This window comes from Ruditapes philippinarum, unplaced genomic scaffold (genome assembly GCF_026571515.1).
Source record: "Ruditapes philippinarum isolate M1 unplaced genomic scaffold, ASM2657151v2 ctg871_1_1_1_1, whole genome shotgun sequence".
Lineage (NCBI taxonomy): Eukaryota > Metazoa > Mollusca > Bivalvia > Venerida > Veneridae > Ruditapes > Ruditapes philippinarum.
The window spans coordinates 542,383-562,722 of record NW_026862242.1 but is presented as its reverse complement, the minus strand read 5'-3'; the positions used below and the strand labels follow the sequence as shown (position 1 = coordinate 562,722).

At 33.7% G+C, this 20,340-nt stretch overlaps 1 protein-coding gene across 1 annotated transcript in view; it reads right to left on the bottom strand.

Moving 5' to 3' along the window:
* Nucleotides 1-20,340, bottom strand: part of LOC132718404 (protein prune homolog 2-like) — an 87,310-nt gene that overhangs the window by 26,779 nt on the left and 40,191 nt on the right. Inside the window, exons 6-7 of the mRNA XM_060702100.1 lie at nucleotides 14,442-14,551; nucleotides 2,054-2,209 (exon numbers count right to left, since the gene is read on the bottom strand). Coding sequence (XP_060558083.1) covers nucleotides 2,054-2,209; nucleotides 14,442-14,551 — 266 coding nt within the window. The remainder of the gene's footprint in view (nucleotides 1-2,053; nucleotides 2,210-14,441; nucleotides 14,552-20,340) is intronic.

Genomic DNA, 20,340 nt, shown 5'->3' with positions numbered 1-20,340 from the left:
CAAAAATTGCTATTAAAGTAGTATGCTTCCAGATTCATGCTAATTTTTATGAAAATTTTAAAAATGTATTTAAAAGTAAAATATTGTGAAGTGAACAAAAAAGTAATTTACACATTGCATAATTATGGCATTAAAAAAAATATGAAAATTATCAAAAATAGGTCAGAACGTGCAAAACAAAGCCCTTATTGTGTTAGTCACGCAGTAGTTATATGATGATAAATACTGTAAATTTAGTTATTAATTGCATAATGTGTAAATTGTTTTTTGAATTGTGAATATTAAAAGGTTTTTACTTTCTGTTAATCTTAGTAAACTTTCTCAAGGTAGATATAATTTCTTGAAATATTTTTTGCTCATCTGGATGCATGCAGCTTTAAAGAAGGGAATGGAATTTTTATAAGTTTTTTTTGTTTTGATTTTGTACCATTTGATGTAGGTTGTGGGCAAAATTTTACAGCCATTAAATTTCTGCTCATTCAGATTTTCCAGAACAATAATTTTGATGGACCAAAAATTGAAAAGTTTTGAAATGCTTTTAACTAAAATTGCCAGCGGCTAGCAAAATATATTTCTATTAAACTCAGTCAGTAAATTCAATATCATCTATAATATATTTATTACACATGCAATTTAATACCATCTTCATGTCATTTTTGCCTATATATTTCATAAGAATTAACCAGCATACAAAAGTGCATGTAAAAAGTCAAAAGTTTATTTTCATTAATCAGAATCTTACACTAGTTGTCATATAATACAAAAAAATTTAACTCTTCCAAGAAAATGACATAAAGTTTGCTAAAGGCATAAATAACAATTTCTTGAACTTGTTATATAAACAAGAGCTGTCAGTATGACAGCGTGCTCGACTATTTTCAGTGCTTGATAGTAAATCAAGAGCAGGATAATGTAGAATTTTCTTAGTTAAAAAAGGGCCATATTCTGTCAAAATCCATGTAAGAATTATGGGCCTTGGGCTATGACCTCCTATTATGCTCTCAAAATAAGTGTGGAAAGTTTCAACTCATCTTTTATGGCAACATAAAGGAATAGTCAGCTCAAAAATTACCTTTTATGGCAACATTATAAAGGAATACTCAATTTAAAACATTATCTTTTATGACAACATGGTTTGTTTTCATATTCATCTTGATGAAAGCGTAAGGTTGATAAATAACAATAAAAATTCATGTGCCTTTTAGTTGATTTTCCTATTCTTATGGCATCATAAAGAAAAAGTTAAGCTAAAAATAATCTTTTATGGCGTTACATAAAAAGGAGAAACGTGATATATCACAAATTAACCATATCATTGCACTTATTGTCAGGCTGTTTACTCTCTGTAAGTTGTTGACATTTCTTGGAATCTGTGCTTCTGGCACAGTAACTTGATATAATGCGGTAAAAAAAAATTATCATAAAACTTCTAAATGTAGTAGTACAGTTTGATATATGACATTATAAAGTTAATCATTAAAATCTTATGTAGCAAAATTATTACAAATCTGATATGTGATACAAGAGATATAGTCTCATTAAAAAAATTATAAATATCTAATGCCAAAGACCTTAGGTATGTATTTTTGTAATTTCGAATCTCAAAATTACAAGCTATAATTGTAAACAGTTCAAATGATTTTACTGAATCCTGTGGTTCCAAGCCTACATAAATTCTCATTAAAGGCACAGTATGCCTCAGAAAAACAGTCTGTTAGCTCAATAGGTAGGGCATTGGACTGTGAATCAAATGACCCAGGTTCGATTTCCGGACAGTGCAGGTCACTTTCACTCTGATTGATCATGAAATCTTTTCTAAAAATTCTTGTTAAACAGGGGGTGTAACTCAAGAAATATTGCTTTCAGAATTATGCCCCTTGTCTATCAACAGCACCTTGTCGTGATAAGCAAGTATTCCTATTTTCATGATGTTTGAATAATGACCTAAAATTATTTCAGATTTTGCATGACAACAATGATGCCACAGCGATCATAATTCCTAAATTCTTTCTACGAAACAGACATGCTAAAAATTAAAATTCTCTTTACTAACCTGATATGTCAAACTTGGCAGCCTGGATATCTTCAAACAAATTATCTCCCTTTACATTAGGTATAATACACTGAAGCTGACTGAGAACAGCTTCATCTCTCGGAGTTATCTTTCCTGCTTCTGGTGATCTATTTATAGTATCAACCAATATTGTACCTGAAAAAAGATAACAGATTCATTAAAAGCATATGTCAGATATGAAAAAATATCATTTGTAATTGAATAGATATATTTTGTTATTGATCAATAGATATCATTGGTAGTTTTATCATTCATTAGATATCTTTTCTTATTCAATTAATAGACAACTAAAATTGTTATGAAATATATAAAATTTGTACCTGAATAGATATCATTTGTTATTGAATAGATATTATTTGTTATTGAATAGATATTATTTGTAATTGAATAAGTATCATTTGTTATTTAATAGACATCTTTTGTATCATTTGTTATTGAATAGATATCTTTTGTTATTGAAAAGATATCATTTGTTATTTAATAGATATTTTTTGTTATACAATAGACATCTTTTGATATGAAATATATAACATTTGTAACTGAATAGATGTCATTTGTTATTGAAATTAGATATGATTTGTAAATGAATAGATATCTTTTGCTATTGATATTATTTGTTATTGAATATTCTGACATCATATGTTACTAAATAGACATCATACATTGTTTTTGAAAAGATATTATTTGTTATTGACTAGACAAAATTTGTAACTGAATAGATATGATTTGTTATTTAATATTTATTATTATTTTGTTATTGAATAATCATATATTATTTTGTTCTGAAGAGATACCATTTTGAGTCCATAATTCCTTTTGTTTCAACAAAGATATCATGCGTTATTGAATAAGACATTATTTGCAAATGAATAATAATTCTTCCTTCCTTTTACTGACAATCAACAGAAACAGAGAGAGTCTGACATTTTCCCCAACACTCCATCACGACATACGATAAATCAAATTATCTCAAATCTACATGCAAAACAACAATTTGTTTCCAAGCGCTTGGTAAATCACTTTTAAATGACTTACAAATGTAGCTAATTAATGGATCTACAGAAAATGAGTGAGACTAAAATCAGATTCTATTCTTCTGACAATTTCAGAGCTGCTTGTCATTTGAGATTTAAATCTCATAATGAGTGTTAACAATAAATTTTAAGTTCAAATTGATTAGGTCTTAGGAATTTATGCCGATTTTAGACTCTCAATTCAAAATGTTTTACAATGGATGAATTAAAGTATTTATAAATACAAGTATGTAAATTATTTTATATACCAATTTTTTTGTGGTTGGGATTTAAATTGCTCGGAGACTTATAATAATGATCTTTAAAGGTGACTTTCCAGCTTTACTGTTCGATCTAAGGTGCCCCTCCTTGCATTATTTCAGGCACGAACGAACGGGCACATGGGGCATTCATATTCGCATCTTATACTTCAAAGTAATTTATTATTACTAATCTATAAATAGCTGCTTTGAGATTGGTTAAACTGCGCAGGAGTGTAATAAAGCCCTTTAATAAAAGCAATTGTGTGATTCTTAGCCTATTTGGAAAGAAATTAGTGTTGCAACACTTTTCATTTTTTTGATATTTTTCACAATAACAAGAGCTGTGTTGCAACACTTTTCATTTTTTTGATATTTTTCACAATAACAAGAGCTGTCCATTTTTTTTTATATTTTTCACAATAACAAGAGCTGTCCATTTTTTTTTGATATTTTTCACAATAACAAGAGCTCAGCTGTCCATTTTTTTTATATTTTTCACAATAACAAGAGCTGTCCATTTTTTTTGATATTTTTCACAATAACAAGAGCTGTCCATTTTTTTTTATATTTTTCACAATAACAAGTCAGCTGTCCATTTTTTTTGATATTTTTCACAATAACAAGAGCTGTCCATTTTTTTGGATATTTTTCACAATAACAAGAGCTGTCCATTTTTTTGATATTTTTCACAATAACAAGAGCTGTCCATAGGACAACTATTCTTAGTGCTTGAAAGTAATTAAAGAACCTTGATAATGTAAAATTTTCTAAGTTAACAAAAGAGCTCATTTTTTCTTTAAATCCATGTTACAGTTAGAGACCTCTGAGTTAGTCCTATTATGCTCTCAAGGAAGTGTATGAATTTCAACTTATTTCAAAGCCAGATGTCAATGGAATATGAAATGGAATATGAAAATATCCGAGATGGTATGCAAACTTTGTGTACAAACCTCCTGTGTACACCTTGGGGGCATGATGGTGAACAAATGTGCAAAGTTTCAAAGCCATATGTCAATATTTGAGGTGTTACAAAAACTTTAACGTAAATTTTAAGTTGAAAAAGGACATAATTCTCTCAAAATGCTTGATAGAGTTACCTCCTCCTGACTACAGGTCGGGGTCATGATGGTGAACAAGTGTACAAAGTTTCATAGCTATATGTCAATGGACTTTGAAAATACTTGAGGTGTTACAAAACATTTAACATAAATGGTTACCTGTGAGGACTGGTTACAATGGACTTTGAAAATATTTGAGGTGTTACAAAACATTTAACATAAATGGTTACCTGTGAGGACTGGTTACAATGGACTTTGAAAATATTTGAGGTGTAACAAAAAAAAATTAACATAAGTGGTTACACAGACACCAACACCGACGCTCAAGTGACTAGGAATAGCTCTTCTTACTCTTATTGAATAGTCGAGCTAAAAATGATGATTCTGAAAAAAAATATTTCCAGCAGTCATGTCAAAAAAACCTTGGTTGAGTCCCTTTAACGGACATAATATTATGTAAGCCATTTTAAACCAAATAAAATTTTAATATATTCAAGTAATTCGATACATTTACTTGCACTTAGTAGGTTTTTTATTACCATAATACTCCAGTGCAATTGGGTCTTCCTTTTACAGTGTCAAAGAATTGATTTTATCACCTTACACCCCAGTTACACAGAGCCATCGGTGATTGATCGGTAGTTTTTTTAGCCAAATTATGGAGTGAACCGATGACAACGTATTTAACACCGATATCACCTATTGGTCACCTGTTTTCCACCTATCAACTGCTATTGGGGAAAGATAAGTTTCATCGGTGAAAAATTACCAATTGGGATTTTTAAACACGTTTAAAATTCTCGATCGGTGAAAATATTTTAAAAATAACCGACGGCAACCTATATCACCAGATATGCAAGCTCTTAATCACCGATATCGCCGATCAGACAAAGATAACCAAATATGAATCACCGGCCATATCTGACGGAAAGAGTTTAACCACTGATGACTAGCTATCAAACACCGATTAATCAGCGTTACGCCCGATTTAGCTCCAATTTACAAACGATAAAAACCAAAAGTATTTCAGCATTTAATCATCGACCCATTCCCGTTTGAGTTTGCTTTCTGTCACCGATGGCCGTTTACACAGAAAACCAGAAATAAAATCACGCATGACAACCGATCATAACAGCGAGTAAATTTAAAATTAAATGACCGATTGGGGACCGACCGTCTGTGTAACTGGACCCTTACATAACCATTTCCAGCAACAAAATGCATCATCAGCATTTTTCAACATTTTAAGGAACTCCACTGAGGTCCAAAAATCTAAAAACATAAAAATTGGAAGTTTTTACACAGATCATTCTTTAAGACTATGTGGTACTTAAAATGGAAAGATCCATGTAAATCCATGTTAGAGTTACGGCCATGGGCAGTGGCCCAAATATTTAACCAAAAGTGTGATGTCACTGATGCTAACATGGAAGCTGGGAATGAAAACACTACTCTCTTCGAATAGTTGAGCTAAAAACACATAGAAACCCCAACTGAAAACAACAATTTTCAAACTCAATACATTTTTTGTTGTTTGTTACAATTTTCTCCCATCTAAAGACAGCTCTGTAAAAGTACTCTTTAGGAACAATAAATGGTTTCACACGTTTGTACACAATTTCTCCTGTTTTATACAGGAAAACATAATGAATTTTTAACGAGAATGCTTAATGAGATGTAGGAAAACTGCATTAAACACTTGTGTGAGCAGGAGAAAGGAACGTTCATGGTTTTCTACAATCCATATTGTGAAAAGGAATAACAAAATGCTTTCCAAATAATCCTATGGGAGACTAGAAGGGAGTGCCATACCAACCGTTTAGAGTGTATAAGAGATGACTGGTATGGTTTGAGGTGAAGTAGAGATGATTTTTTTTACATACCCATTGGGTAGGGGAGATGTGTTATGGTCGAAAATGAAGAAGAAATGTGGTTTGTTTAAGATAAAGTAGAGATGTGGTATGGTTTAAGGTAAGGTAAAGATGTGGTATGGTTTCAGATGAAGAAGAATGTGGTATGGTTTAAGGTGAAGTAGAGGTATGGTATGGTTTAAGGTATGGTTTAAGGTAAACTAGAGATATGGTATGGTTTTGGGTAAAGTAGAGATGTGGTATGGTTTAAGGTTAAATAGAAATGTGGTATGGTTTAAAGTAAGGTAAAGATGTGGTATGGTTTAAGGTGGGGTACAGTTGTGGTATGGTTTAAGGTGACGTAGAAATGTGGTATGGTTTAAGGTGACATAGAAATGTGGTATGGTTTAAGGTGAAGTAGAAATGAGATATGGTTTAAGGTAAAGTAGAGTTGTGGTATGGTTTAAGGTAAAGTAGAGATGTGGTATGGTTTAAGGTAAAATAGAAATGAGATATGGTTTAAGGTAAAGTAGAGATGTGGTATAGTTTAAGGTGAAGTAGAAATGAGATATGGTTTAAGGTAAAGTAGAGTTGTGGTATGGTTTAAGGTAAAGTAGAGATGTGGTACAGTTTAAGGTAAAATAGAAATGAGATATGGTTTAAGGTAAAGTAGAGATGTGGTATAGTTTAAGGTAAAATAGAAATGAGATATGGTTTAAGGTAAAGTAGAGATGTGGTATAGTTTAAGGTGAAGTAGAAATGAGATATGGCTACAGGTGAAGTAGAGATGTGGTATGGTTACAGGTGAAGTAGAGATGTGGTATGGTTTAAGGTGAGGTAAAGATGTGGTATGGTTTAAGGTAAGGTAAAGATGTGGTATGGTTTAAGGTAAAGTAGAGATGTGGTATGGTTTAAGGTGAAGAAGAGATGTGGTATGGTTTAAGGTGAAGAAGAGATGTGGTATGGTTTAAGGTGAAGAAGAGATGTGGTATGGTTTAAGGTGAAGAAGAGATGTGGTATGGTTTAAGGTGAAGTAGAGATGTGGTATGGTTGAAGAATGAATTTAAAGGTGGCGTAAAAAGGAATGGAAATGGAAAAGAGTTGGACTGTAGTTAAAAAAAGTGAAGTTATGAAGAATATAAGGGGTTACAAGTGGACAGTGTATTTGTTTGTTTCTCTCATTGGTACACCAATTTAAACACAAATACTTGGCCATATTTTTAGTCAATAATGAAGCGCAGTGTCTGTAGCATGAACTAACATCTCTCTGACACAGAAAAAGAAAACATGACCAAAATTCAGAAAAAAAAGTCAATCTTAGTTTCTTTGTTAATTTTCCAGACGATGTTTTGTCTTAATCTTCTACATTTAAAAGGCAAAAAGACGCGCGAGTTTCTAATTCACAAAACCAATAGTGAAAACATCGTGAACTGAAAGTGTGTGAGAGGTTTCTTCAATGTAAAATTACAGTCAACAGAATCAGGTGTCAGTTTTGAGAGCTTCTTTAAGGCGAAAAAATGTGTTTTTCCCTGAGGCTTTAATATAACAAAACAATCTGTTTTTCTCTCAAGCTTAAAAATAACAAAAATGGTATGTGTTTTTCTCTAAAGCTTCCATGCAACAAATAATAACAAAACTATTTGTATTTGTGTTTTATTTTGTTTACATTTAGAACAAACAAGAGTGTCCCAGTAGGACAGCATGCTTGACTTTTTGTAAAACGAAAGCCTCAGGTTAGTGTAGAATTTCTTTAGTTCAAAAGGGCCATAATTCTGTCAAAATTTAGTTAAGAGTTATGTGTTTTGGACTGTTTAAATTGTTGGATTTTAAGTCACGAACATATGGCAACCTTCAATATTTACTTGTGGAGGACGACCTCAGGTGCTCCTTTGAGCATTATTTCAGGCATGAGGTGGCACCCTAGTAGAACCAGCTTGCTGGATAACTATTTCACTTAAAAGAATCCAAAGTGATCCTTGCTGTATTTGAACCCACAACCATGCATGAGAGGCAAGTGATTTAAAGTTGGCAAACTTGAATTTAATTGAGTTTCTTTAGACCCATGGCGGTCAAGGATAACCTACAAAAGTGCAAGCACTTATTTCAAGTAGGTTCCCTACCTCAGCAGACTCCCTAAAATGGTTCGTTTACATGCCCATGCAGTACCATTCTACCACAAAGGCATGCTTTATCTACACCCTTTTCCCAATGAAGCAATAAAATAAGTATAGATATACCATTGCTGCGTTGACGATTTCTGGGTTTGCCTTAATTATACCATAATCACGTGACCTTTCTTATGCCTTGACCTCACGAGACTAAGTCGAGTGAGGTTGCATAAAATGGTGTAAAATTACTTGCTAAAGGATATAATTGCTTGCCCGAGTGTAAAATTACTTGTTAAAAGAAATAATGACTTGGCCCAGAGTGTAAATTTACTTGCTAAAGGAAATAATGGCTTGCCCCTGAGAGTAAAGTTACTTGCTAAAGAAAATAATGGCTTGCCCCAAGGTGTAAAACTACTTGCTAAAGGAAATAATGGCTTGCCCCTGAGTGTAAAGTTACTTGCTAAAGAAAATAATGGCTTGCCCCAAGGTGTAAAACTACTTGCTAAAGGAAATAATGGCTTGCCCCTGAGTGTAAAGTTACTTCCTAAAAAAATAATAGCTTGCCCCTGAGTGTAAAGTAGCTTGCTAAAGGAAATAATGGCTTGTCCTTGAGTGTAAAATTATTTGCTAAAGAAACATGATGGCCCTGAGGTCGCTCACCTGAAAATATGAATTTCTTTAGACTATTGGCAGTCAAGAATAACCTAAGAAAAAGCAAGCACTTATTTCCAGTAGGGTCCTTACCTCAGCAGACTCTAGAGACAGCTCTGAGATATAACCAGACTCCCAAGCTCTTATCAAATAGACCCCTTGGTTCGTTTACATGCCCAGTACCACGCTAGTACGGAGGCATGCTTTATCTACACCCTTTTCCCAATGAAGCAATGAAATAACATCATGTTTGTGTTTTTCTGTGAAGCAATAATAACTTCAATAATACTTTTACTGCATCAATCATTGATAAATGATGTATTTTGTATTGATAACCATGGAGTGTTTTGCTTACACTAGTGTCTATTTTGCCAATACAGCCTATTTGTACATGACATTATTTGTAAATATATTTAATGGTTCATTTATTCCTAATTCCTTCGAGGGTACTTATATAATGCTATGAATACAAACGAGAATTAGCGTGCTGAAAAACTCTTCCCAAGTTAATCAACCTCAAACACTTTTCATTGAATATAATGCTAAGTAAATTTGCCGTAGTGTTTTTTTTCATGATGAGTCATATTGTATTTTTCAGGCTATTATTGTATTTTCCGCCAATGTGATGCATGATCAATATTATTTTGTCTATTTATGTATTTTTAGCTTTCATGTCAGTATCACTTTATACAGAATTTATTTTAGTCAATGATTGTGTAGGAGGCATAATAAGCATAATAGAAACACTCTCAAATCTGTTCCTGGTACCAACCAATACTGATTTAGCAGTGAGAGTAAAGTTACTTGCTAAAGAAAATAATGGCTTGCCCCAAGGTGTAAAACTACTTGCTAAAGGAAATATGGCTTGTCCCTGAGTGTAAATTTACTTGCTAAAGGAAATATGGCTTGTCCCTGAGTGTAAAGTTACTCGCAAAGGAAATTATAGCTTGCCCCTGATGGGGTTCCTATAACCAACTGTTAGTCACTAAGTAATGAATGTAAAGCTACCTACTTAAGGAAACAACTACTTGCCCCTTACCGGAGTGAATTCTAGAGTGTATTTGTAAGCTTATAGCTTCCTACACAATCAAACAAAAATAAATTCTGTATAAACAAATTTTAATCAGAGTAGTGGGGTGATCGAACCTGTGCTACCCCTTATAAGTCAAAGATTGCTACTAATAGACCACTTTGCCTGCTCTTTTATACTTGTGGCATTATAGGATTGCCATTTATATAGCTACTGATAACTAAATAACAGCTTTTTTCCATGTCATTAAATATACTAATACAATTTGCCAACCATTTTTTCCCCCAATATGATGATTTTCCTTTCTTTATTATAATAACTGATGTCAGACAATACACAATATGGTCAATACAGTTTTGTCTCTCTTTTGTCCTTTCATACACACATGATCATTATCGTCATGATATATGGAAATCTATCATTTCAGTTTTGTTTTTCTTCACAATTGTATTATTATTGTTATCAGAAATGAAATTTATATGTCCATTCAACAAACTATGATGGCCTAAGTTTGCTCACCTGAAAGTCATTGTTTGAAAAGGTCGTAATTCTTATGATCCAGTCTATGACACAATTTCAATATTAAACTAATATTTTCAAAGTTTTCCCTTTATATACTCCTGAAAATGAGACAACACACCCAAGTGGCAGCGTGACCAAGTGGTTAACGTGTCAGACTAGTAATCTAAGGATTGCTGACCACGTGGGTTCAAACCCTGTCAGGGGCAAGCCAGAGTGTTTCAATATAAGCTTATAGCTTCCAACACAATCAAACTAAAATAAATTTGATTAAACTAAATGGACATTATTATTCAATGAATTTAAATGATTTCAACAATCTTGATTGAAGTTCCACAAGAAACAACCATTCATTGATTTAAAGATATAAATTGCAAACAAATCTAGTGTTCAAATACAGCTGTTAAAAACAAGATATGTTTGTAAAACATGTACGCGTATGCCCCCTATCAGCAGCCAATTAGTCATGTGATAAGGTTATTATGCATGACTTCTGACCCAGTGATCAAACAATTAATAAGGGTTATCAAGTATCTACTGGTCATGACCTTAACCTTTGACCCCTTGACCCAAAACTCAATAGGGGTCATCTGCGGTCACGACCATCATCATACAAAGTTTGAAGTTCCTAAGGCCTAAGCGTTTTTAGTTAATTGATCAGAAACCGTTTTTTACCTACAAGGTCAATGTGACCTTGACCTTTGACCCCTTGACCCCAAAGTCAATAAGGGTCATCTGCTGGTCATGACCAATCACCATACCAAGTTTGAAGTTCCTAGGCCTAAGGGTTCTTTAGTTATGATCGGAAAACCGTTTTAAACATACAAGGTCAATGTGACCTTGAACTTTGACCCGCCCAAAAGTCAATAGGGGTCATCTGCTGCTCATGACCAATCATCATGCCAAGTTTGAAGTTCCTAAGGCCGAAGCGTTCTTTAGTTATTGATCAGAAACCGTTTTTTACTTACAATGTCAATGTGACCTTGACCTTTGACCCCTTGATCCCAAAATCAATAGGGGTAATCTGCTGGTCATGACAAATCACCATACCAAGTTTGAAGTTCCTAGGCCTAAGCGTTCTTAAGTTATTGATCAGAAACCGTTTTTTAACTTACAAGGTCAATGTGACCTTGACCTTTGACCCCTTGACCCAAAACTCAATAGGGGTCATCTGCTGGTCACGACCAATCATCATACAAAGTTTGAAGTTCCTAGGCCTAAGCGTTTTTAGTTAATTGATCAGAAAACCGTTTTTAACCTACAAGGTCAATGCGACCTTGCCTTTGACCCCTTAACCCCCAATATCAATAGGGGTCATCTGCTGGTTCATGACCAATCACCATACCAAGTTTGAAGTTCCTTAGGCCTAAGGGTTCTTTAGTTATTGATCGGAAACCGTTTTTACCCAAAGAGGTCAATGTGACCTTGACCTTTTGACCCCTTGGCCCCAAATCAATAGGGGTCATCTACTGAATCATGACCAATCACCATATCAAGTTTGAAGTCCCTAGGCCTAAGGGTTCTTTCGTATTGATCGGAAACCGTTTTTACCTACAAGGTCAATGTGACCTTGACCTTTGACATCTTAACCCCCAAAATCAATAGGGGTCATCTGCTGGTCATAACCAATCACCCATACCAAGTTTGAAGTTCCTAGGCCTAAGGGTTCTTTTGTTATTGATCAGAAACCGTTTTTTACCCAAGAGGTCAATGTGACCTTGACCTTTGACTCCTTGACCCCAAAAATCAATAGGGGTCATCTACTGATCATGACCAATCACCATACCAAGTTTGAAGTTCCTAGCCTTAAAGTTCTTTAGTTATTGATCGGAAACCGTTTTATTGCTTACAAGGTCAATGTGACCTTGACCTTTGACCCCTTGACCCCAAAATCAATAGGGGTCATCTACTGATCATGATCAATCACCATATACCAAGTTGAAGTTCCTAGGCCTTAAAAGTTCCTTTAGTTTTATTGATCGGAAAAACGTTTTTTTGCTTACAAGGTCAATGTGACCTTGACCTTTGACCCCTTGACCCCAAAATCAAAATAGGTCATCTACTGATCATGACCAATCACCATTACCAAGTTTGAAGTTCCTAGGCCTTAAGGTTCTTTTAGTTATTGATCGGAAACCGTTTTTGCTTACAAGGTCAATGTGACCTTGACCTTTGACCCCCTGACCCCAAAATCAATAGGGGTCATCTACTGGTCATGACCAATCACCATACCAAGTTTGAAGTTCCTAGGCCTAAGGGTTCTTTAGTTATCACTCGGAAACCATTTGGTCTACGGACCGACGGACCGACGGACCGACAAGTGCAAAGCAATATACCCCCTTTTCTTCGAAATGGGGGCATAATAAAAGAAGAAAGTTCAGCATCAAATCAACTGGTACCGATCTTCTACTTTTTTTTATAATGATGTGGCAGAAACATTTTATCCTTGGGCTTCCTATTCCCCATAATAACAAGCTTATCGCTTTCTTTGCGTGTACTTCTCCCATCAACATGTTATTGAGGTGATAGTTCAAAGTAACTTTAACCTCCAGGCAGCCACATCAATAATCCCATGGGAGATGTATGATTTACTTTTTGTAGTTACCAAAAAAACATTTCATGCTTATCCATCACATACATTCCTATGTTTTTTTATGGTAATTTACTCTTTCAGTGCCAGCAGCAATATTATCAGTCACTTTAGTACAGAAGCGGGTTAACTCCTCTTAAATTATATTAAGATTTAACCTGTTACTGTAATGAAGTGACAATATAATGCCATTGGTATTGTAAGAGTTATGCTAGTCAAAATAATTATGACGTATTGAGGGATACTTTTGTTTGTTTGTTATGTGTTGCTTAGAATCTTGTATACATGTAAACAATACTCTGCTACAGAAATTTAGCATGTGCTACTTAGTGGTTGAGCACAATAAAACAAAAAGTTTCCAAATTGTCAAAGCATTGTATGGAATTGCACAAAAGTGAATTCTGTCTATGCTTGCAATTTGACCAATGCCATCAATGAACAGGTTCAATCAACTTTGCTGCGATTGAATGGGTCCCCTTTTGGAGATGTCCACTTTTCAATACTCCATACTGATATTGTGAATAATTTCATTACTTAACCACCGAAATCCCCCATGCCCATGGGAACTGTGAACATCAATACTCCCATGATTGGAAATCAATAATCCCATTAGAAATGTAAACTTCAACAATCCCATGGGAAATGTCAACCGTACAAAGCCCATGAGAAATGTAAACCTCATCATTCACATGAAAAATATAAACCTTAATAATCCCTTGGGAATTGTCAACCTTACAAATGCCATAGGAAATGTAAACCTCAACAATCCCATGGGATTGCCAACCTTACAAATAGGAAATGTAAACCATCTATAATCCAATGGGAAATGTTAACATCAATAATTCCATGAGAAATGCAAACTTCAACCAACCCATGGGAAATGCCAACATCAACAATCCAATGGGAAATGCTAACCCTAATAATCACATGGAAAATGTCAACACAAATAATTCAATGTGAAACATTAACAACAATAATTCCATGGCAAATGCCATTTACTCAAGGTTTCCATATTGAACACCACTTGTCTTATTTTATCATGTATTTTATGGTTTATTTATTGCTACTTGTTCACACATCTAACATAAAAGCTGTTTCCCCCTCCCAAACCTTTCCCCTGCTAAACTTGTGTAATGGATTTCAGACCTGCTCTGAATTTGGAATTGTCCAGAGTAAGAAAGAATTTTGTAGAATTTTTTCGAACCCACAGCAGTAAGGGGCAAGTTGTTTGAAGTAAATGACCACTTGGCCAATTTTAAAGTAGTGATAAAATAAATCATCTTACCATAAAGCAGCTGAGCTACTGTGTCATCTAACTCAAAATCTGGGTCATTCAGAAGCTCTTCTGCAACAAGAGTACAGCATGATCCAACAAAATCAAGCTTCACATCGACTCTGAAAAATACAACAATTAATTAACATTATAGATAAATCTCCATTCATAAAATACACAGATCTAAAAATTATTTCAGGAATGGCTATTTTAAGTAATTTCATTCTAAAATAAATCAAAATGGAATCCTTAACACTAGGTCATACAGTTATAATTGAAAATGTTGCATTGCTTGGTTGTACTCTGAGCCAGCCTGTTTATGGACGGCAGTGTACATAATTATACAAGCCAAGGTTCATGCATCTATAAGTACCGGCTTAAGCAGAACTCTACATATGAAACTACCAGATATGCAACTCCAATAGCAAATAATATCTGAAAAAATATCAATTATACAGGGTCACTGGAAATACTGAGTGTTTCTTTACTAGAAATTACATTAAGTTTTTCCCTCCTGTTGCTGTGACAATTTAAGTGGAAAGAACTTTCCCCAAATTACTTATGATTATTTCTGCCTGGGGAGGTAATCCCAAAGTAATTAACAAAGACCAATGGCATTTTGGAGTGATAGAAAGAAAGGGTGACAGAGAAATGATATGACACAGTAAGAACAAAATGTAAACGATAGGAAATAGAACAACACAATTTATGATGTCATGAAATAGTAATGACAAATTTTGTCAAGAATTTTTGATATTTATACATAAAATAAATTCTGACAAAGAAAGAATGGCAATACAATTTATTTATTTGTAACAACAAATTTTTTGTCAAGACTTTCTTATATTTATACAAAAAATAAATCTGTCATATGAAGGAATGATAGATATAAAGTCTGAACAGGAAATTGATGATGTTAACAAATATTGTCATAAAAATTGATGATGTGAATAAACATTGACATGAACATTGACAATGTGAACAAATACAATGTCATGAAAATTGATGCCCTAAACAAATATTGTCATGAAAATTGATGATGTGAACAAATATTGTCATGAACATTGATGATGTGAACAAATATTGTCATGAAAATTGATGCCATAAACAAATATTGTCATGAACATTGATGCCATAAACAAATATTGTCATGAAAATTGATGATGTGAACAAATATTGTCATGAAAATTGAATATGTGAACAAATATTGTCATGAAATTGATGCAGTAAACAAATATTGTCATGAAATTGATGCTGTAAACAAATATTATGAAAGTGATGCCATAAACAAATATTGTCATGAAATTGATGCCATATAAAGAGAAAAATTGTCATGAAAGTTATGCTGTTAATATTGTCCTGATAATTGATATTGCCCTAAACAAATATTGTCATGAAAATTGATGAGAATAGAATTAATATTGTCATAAAATTGATGCAGCAAATAAATATTGTCAAGAAATGGCCACAAACAAATATTGTCATGAAAATTGATGATGTCAACAAAGTGTCAGAAAATTGATGCCCTTAACAAAAATTGTCATGCATGAAAATGGACAATGTGAACAAAATTAATGACATCAGGAAATAAATATCAACATCCACACTGAAAGTAATATGTCTTAAAGCTGCAAGCCTCCAGATGAGCCAAACTATTTCAAAACAATTAACTTTTTTTGTTTGTTTGTTTCATTTTACGCCTTTTTCCAGCAGTATTTCAGTCATTTAGGCGGTTAGTTTCCTAACCATCGTTCCAGTACTACCTTCCTCCGCGCTAAACGTAACCACATTGGGGGAAAAGGTATCAATGTTTTAAGACAAGCAAAAATATTCACAATTCAATGGCTTATTTACATGTTATTACCATTTAATGACTTATTAAGAAATATTACCATATTTCTACAGTGTGAGGTAACACAGTAAGAAATATTTTTGAACATTCCGACTTATTTTTGTTATTTTTCATAGTTTGCAAAATGTGCATTATTGTCTTTGTTAACTTCACAATATTTTATTTCTTTATTAATACATTTTAAAAAATTTCATAAAAAATTAGCATCAATTTAGAAGCATCATCCCACTTTAAGTTAAACGTGTGTTAAACTGTACCCTACACAATAAAATTCCAAAAGTCGATCCTCCAAAAGATAAAACACTGACAGCTCTATACAAATCAGATCAGAATTGTTTCCATTCAAACTTTACAATATACTTTACATAAGGTTATAATTTCCCTCTCAAGGAACAAGATAAACGCTGACAACTCCTATAGATTGTTTCCATTCAAACTTTACAATATACTTACATAAGGTAATGATTTCCTTTGCAAGGATAAGTAAATGAGTAATACGCCAGGTATTTTGTGAAGCCATAAATATTGTCACAGCTTGTATTGACCTCAAAATCCAGTCATTTACATCTCTCGAAAATCAGAGAAAATCCAGCAAAAACAACAACAACACCATACAAAATTTCATCACATCAAAATAGCCTCGATTTTTTTTTCCCAATTAAAAACCATTATGCTCTATGCACAAGAAAATTCTGCGATAACAGATTTAGGCAAGAAAAAATAAAGAAAGACGAAAACATTGCATGTTAGATAGTGTACAATAACGCACAAGTTAAAATGTTTTATCAATTTATAGTGCAACATTATTCATCTAATCTTGCAACAGTTGGTATTGATCATTATATTCTAAGATAAATGCAAGTGTAACCATATCTATAATACAGTTTTACAGTTCTTTATAATCCACTGCAAGGTCACATTCAACTTATATTAAAGCTGCATGCCAGAGGTCAGAAAAACAATATTTTTCTTAAAACTGCACACCACAGAAGGTCAGAAAAACATTTTTTTTCTCAAAACCTTGAAATGTGTTCAAAGGATAAATGAATGACTGCATGTTCCATTAATTCCCTCAATATTGCATCTTTAGTCCTCAATATCAAAGCTATGGCCCTCATTTCCATACACAATTTGCCCTCAACACTATAGCTTTAACCTATGGTCCTAAATAGTATAGCTTTAACCCATAGCCTTCAATACTACAGCTGTAACCTATAGCCCTCAATACTATAGCTGTAACCTATAGCCCTCAATATTATAGCTGTAACCTATAGCCCTCAATATTATAGCTGTAACCTATAGCCCTCAATATTATAGCTTTAACCTATAGCCCTCAATATTTAAAACAGAAACAAAAACATTTGCTATAACCTGACGAAAACAAAACAAAAGAAAACACAACAAAATGATTCATATCTTATAGAAAATGGAAGAACTATTCATCAGACAGGGATCAAAGATTAGATGTGATGAAATGATCTGGCCTTGAGACTGCTGGCTTTTCTGAAATTATCAATCTTTATGAAATATTTATGAGACAGATAAATTACTGATGTTGATTTCCAGAAAAACTTCATGATCACATGGTTACACAGTCTGTTGTCTGTTTGTGTACCAGTCTATTGTTTGTCTGTGTCCCGGCTTTGTCTCAGAAAAGGGCCAATACATTATTCAAGTGAAAAATACAAGATCCGTAGACAGTTGGATAATTTATACCAGTCTACAGTCTTAATTGATATTCTACAAATAACCAGTCTGCTATGGTCACAGAAGACTAAATAATTTCCTTCCCTGTTCTAGGTAATTAATGATTGAATTTATTGCATATGTCTATATGCATATCCACTTGATCAATTTGTCTTTATAGAGACTTGCTTACTGTCAGTCTGTTTGATAAATTTATTTTCTCACAGCGAAAATATATGAATAATACATATTAATTATTGTCCCTAAATGAATAATACATACCATCCTTAAATGAATAATGCACATTGCTGCAAAATCAATCAATTAGTGCCCTTTAGTTGCTTATTGATAATGGCCTAAAATAAGAAATACAAAAAAAATTGTATTATTGGCCCAATTACATGAATTTAGCGTATTGCCTCTTAACTTTTAATGATATTGTCACCAAAAATTGAATAATGCATTTTTAAATGCTCAAACAAGAGGGCCATGATGGCCCTGAGGTCGCTCACCTGACTATATAGGCCCCCGGAGCGGGGCCAGTTTAAACCCCAGGGCTTTTATCTGAACAAACTTGGAAGACACTCATTAGAAGATGTTTCACAATGTTAACCCATTACTTCATATACACGCCTTTTAACGCCTTTTTCACCCCCCCCCCCTTTTTTTGTTGTCTCAAATGATGAAAAAAATGCCTTATTTAGGCCCCAAACACTTGTTTTTGTTTGAGAAATGTTGTTCAAAAAGTGACCTCTTTTTCGGCGCGGCCCCCCAACCAAAAGACACATCAGGGGGTTGCCAGAAGGGGGATGTGCCCCCTTCTGTTTGGGGGGTTTGAAGGGGGGCGGAGTCCCCCTCATCGCCAAGAAAAATTTTGGACTTGGGAGAGGCTGTAAATGACCCCAGATTGATCATAAGGTAACGTGTAACCAACGCTGAAAAGCATTTGACTCTATCTCAATCCATTGAGAAAGTGCAGCACTTTGAAATCAATTTTGATGGAAAAAATCAACGCAAAATAGTGATTTTTGGCAATTTTGAGATGTCCCCTCGTTGCCATGGTAACAGAAAATTTAAGCCTGAGCATGTTGTTGCAAGTGCAATGGTCCAGTCAACATTTGTGCCAAGTTTGATTAGTGTTGAAGCAGTTTTTATAGTATTATAGCAATTTGAACTTGTAACGGGAGACTTTTCAATGAAAACAGCCATTTTTCACAAAATGCTCATGAAGTAATGGGTTAAGTTTTTACTACACACATGTAATGAAAAACAATGTTCTCATACCCCCCACCCCCCCACAGGGCCAATTTTCACCCAAGGGCTTTTATTTGAACAAACTTGGTAGACATCCATAAGAAGATATTTCATGCTAAACATCTAAGCTCTAGCTCATTGGGTTTTTTAAAAGAAGATTTTTAAGTTTTTACTATACACATGCATATAGTTAAAAACAATGACACCCCTAAGGCGGGGCCAGTTTTGACCCCAGGGCTTTTATTTGAACAAACTTTGTAGACACTTACTAGAAGATGTTTCATGCTTAACATCTAAACTCTAGCTATTTGGGTTTTTTCAAAGAAGATTTTTTAAGTTTTTACTATATGAATATAGGCAAAATCAATGACCCCCGGGGCGGGGCCAATTTTGACCCCAGGGCTATTATTTGAACAAACTTGGTAGACAACCATTAGAAGATGTTTCATGCTGAATATCTTAGCTCTAGCTCTTTGGGTTCTTTAAAAGAAGATTTTTTAAGATTTTACTATATGCATATAGGGAAAATCAATGACCCCCTGGGGCGGGGTCAATTTTGACCCCAGGGATTTTATTTGAACAAACTTGGTAGACACTCACTAGAAGATGTTTCACGCCAAATATCTAAGCTCTAGCTCTTAGGGTTTTTTAAAAGAAGATATTTAAAGTTTTTTCTTTCGGTTGCCATGGCAACCAGAGTTCTGCATGGAATTAAATTCTTTGAACAATTTTTAAAGGTGACCACCAAAGGAACATTCCTGTGAAGTTTGGATGAAATTGGTATATTGAAAGTGGTATATGAGGATATGTCATTTAAAGTACAAGTTTACGGACGGACGACGAACGGACGGAAGCCGGACGAAAAGCGATCACAAAAGCTCACCCCGTCACTTTGTGACAGGTGAGCTAAAAAGAATAATGCATATTGTCCCTAAATGAATAATTCATATTGTCCCTAAACTAATATTAAATATAAACTGCATAAAATCCTCCTTAACATTACCCTTGAATTTATAATGCATTGCTTGTTATGAATAATGAATTAACGATATTGCCCCTAAATGAATAATGCATGTTGGCCATAAATTTATATTGATATTGCACAATAAAATGAATAAT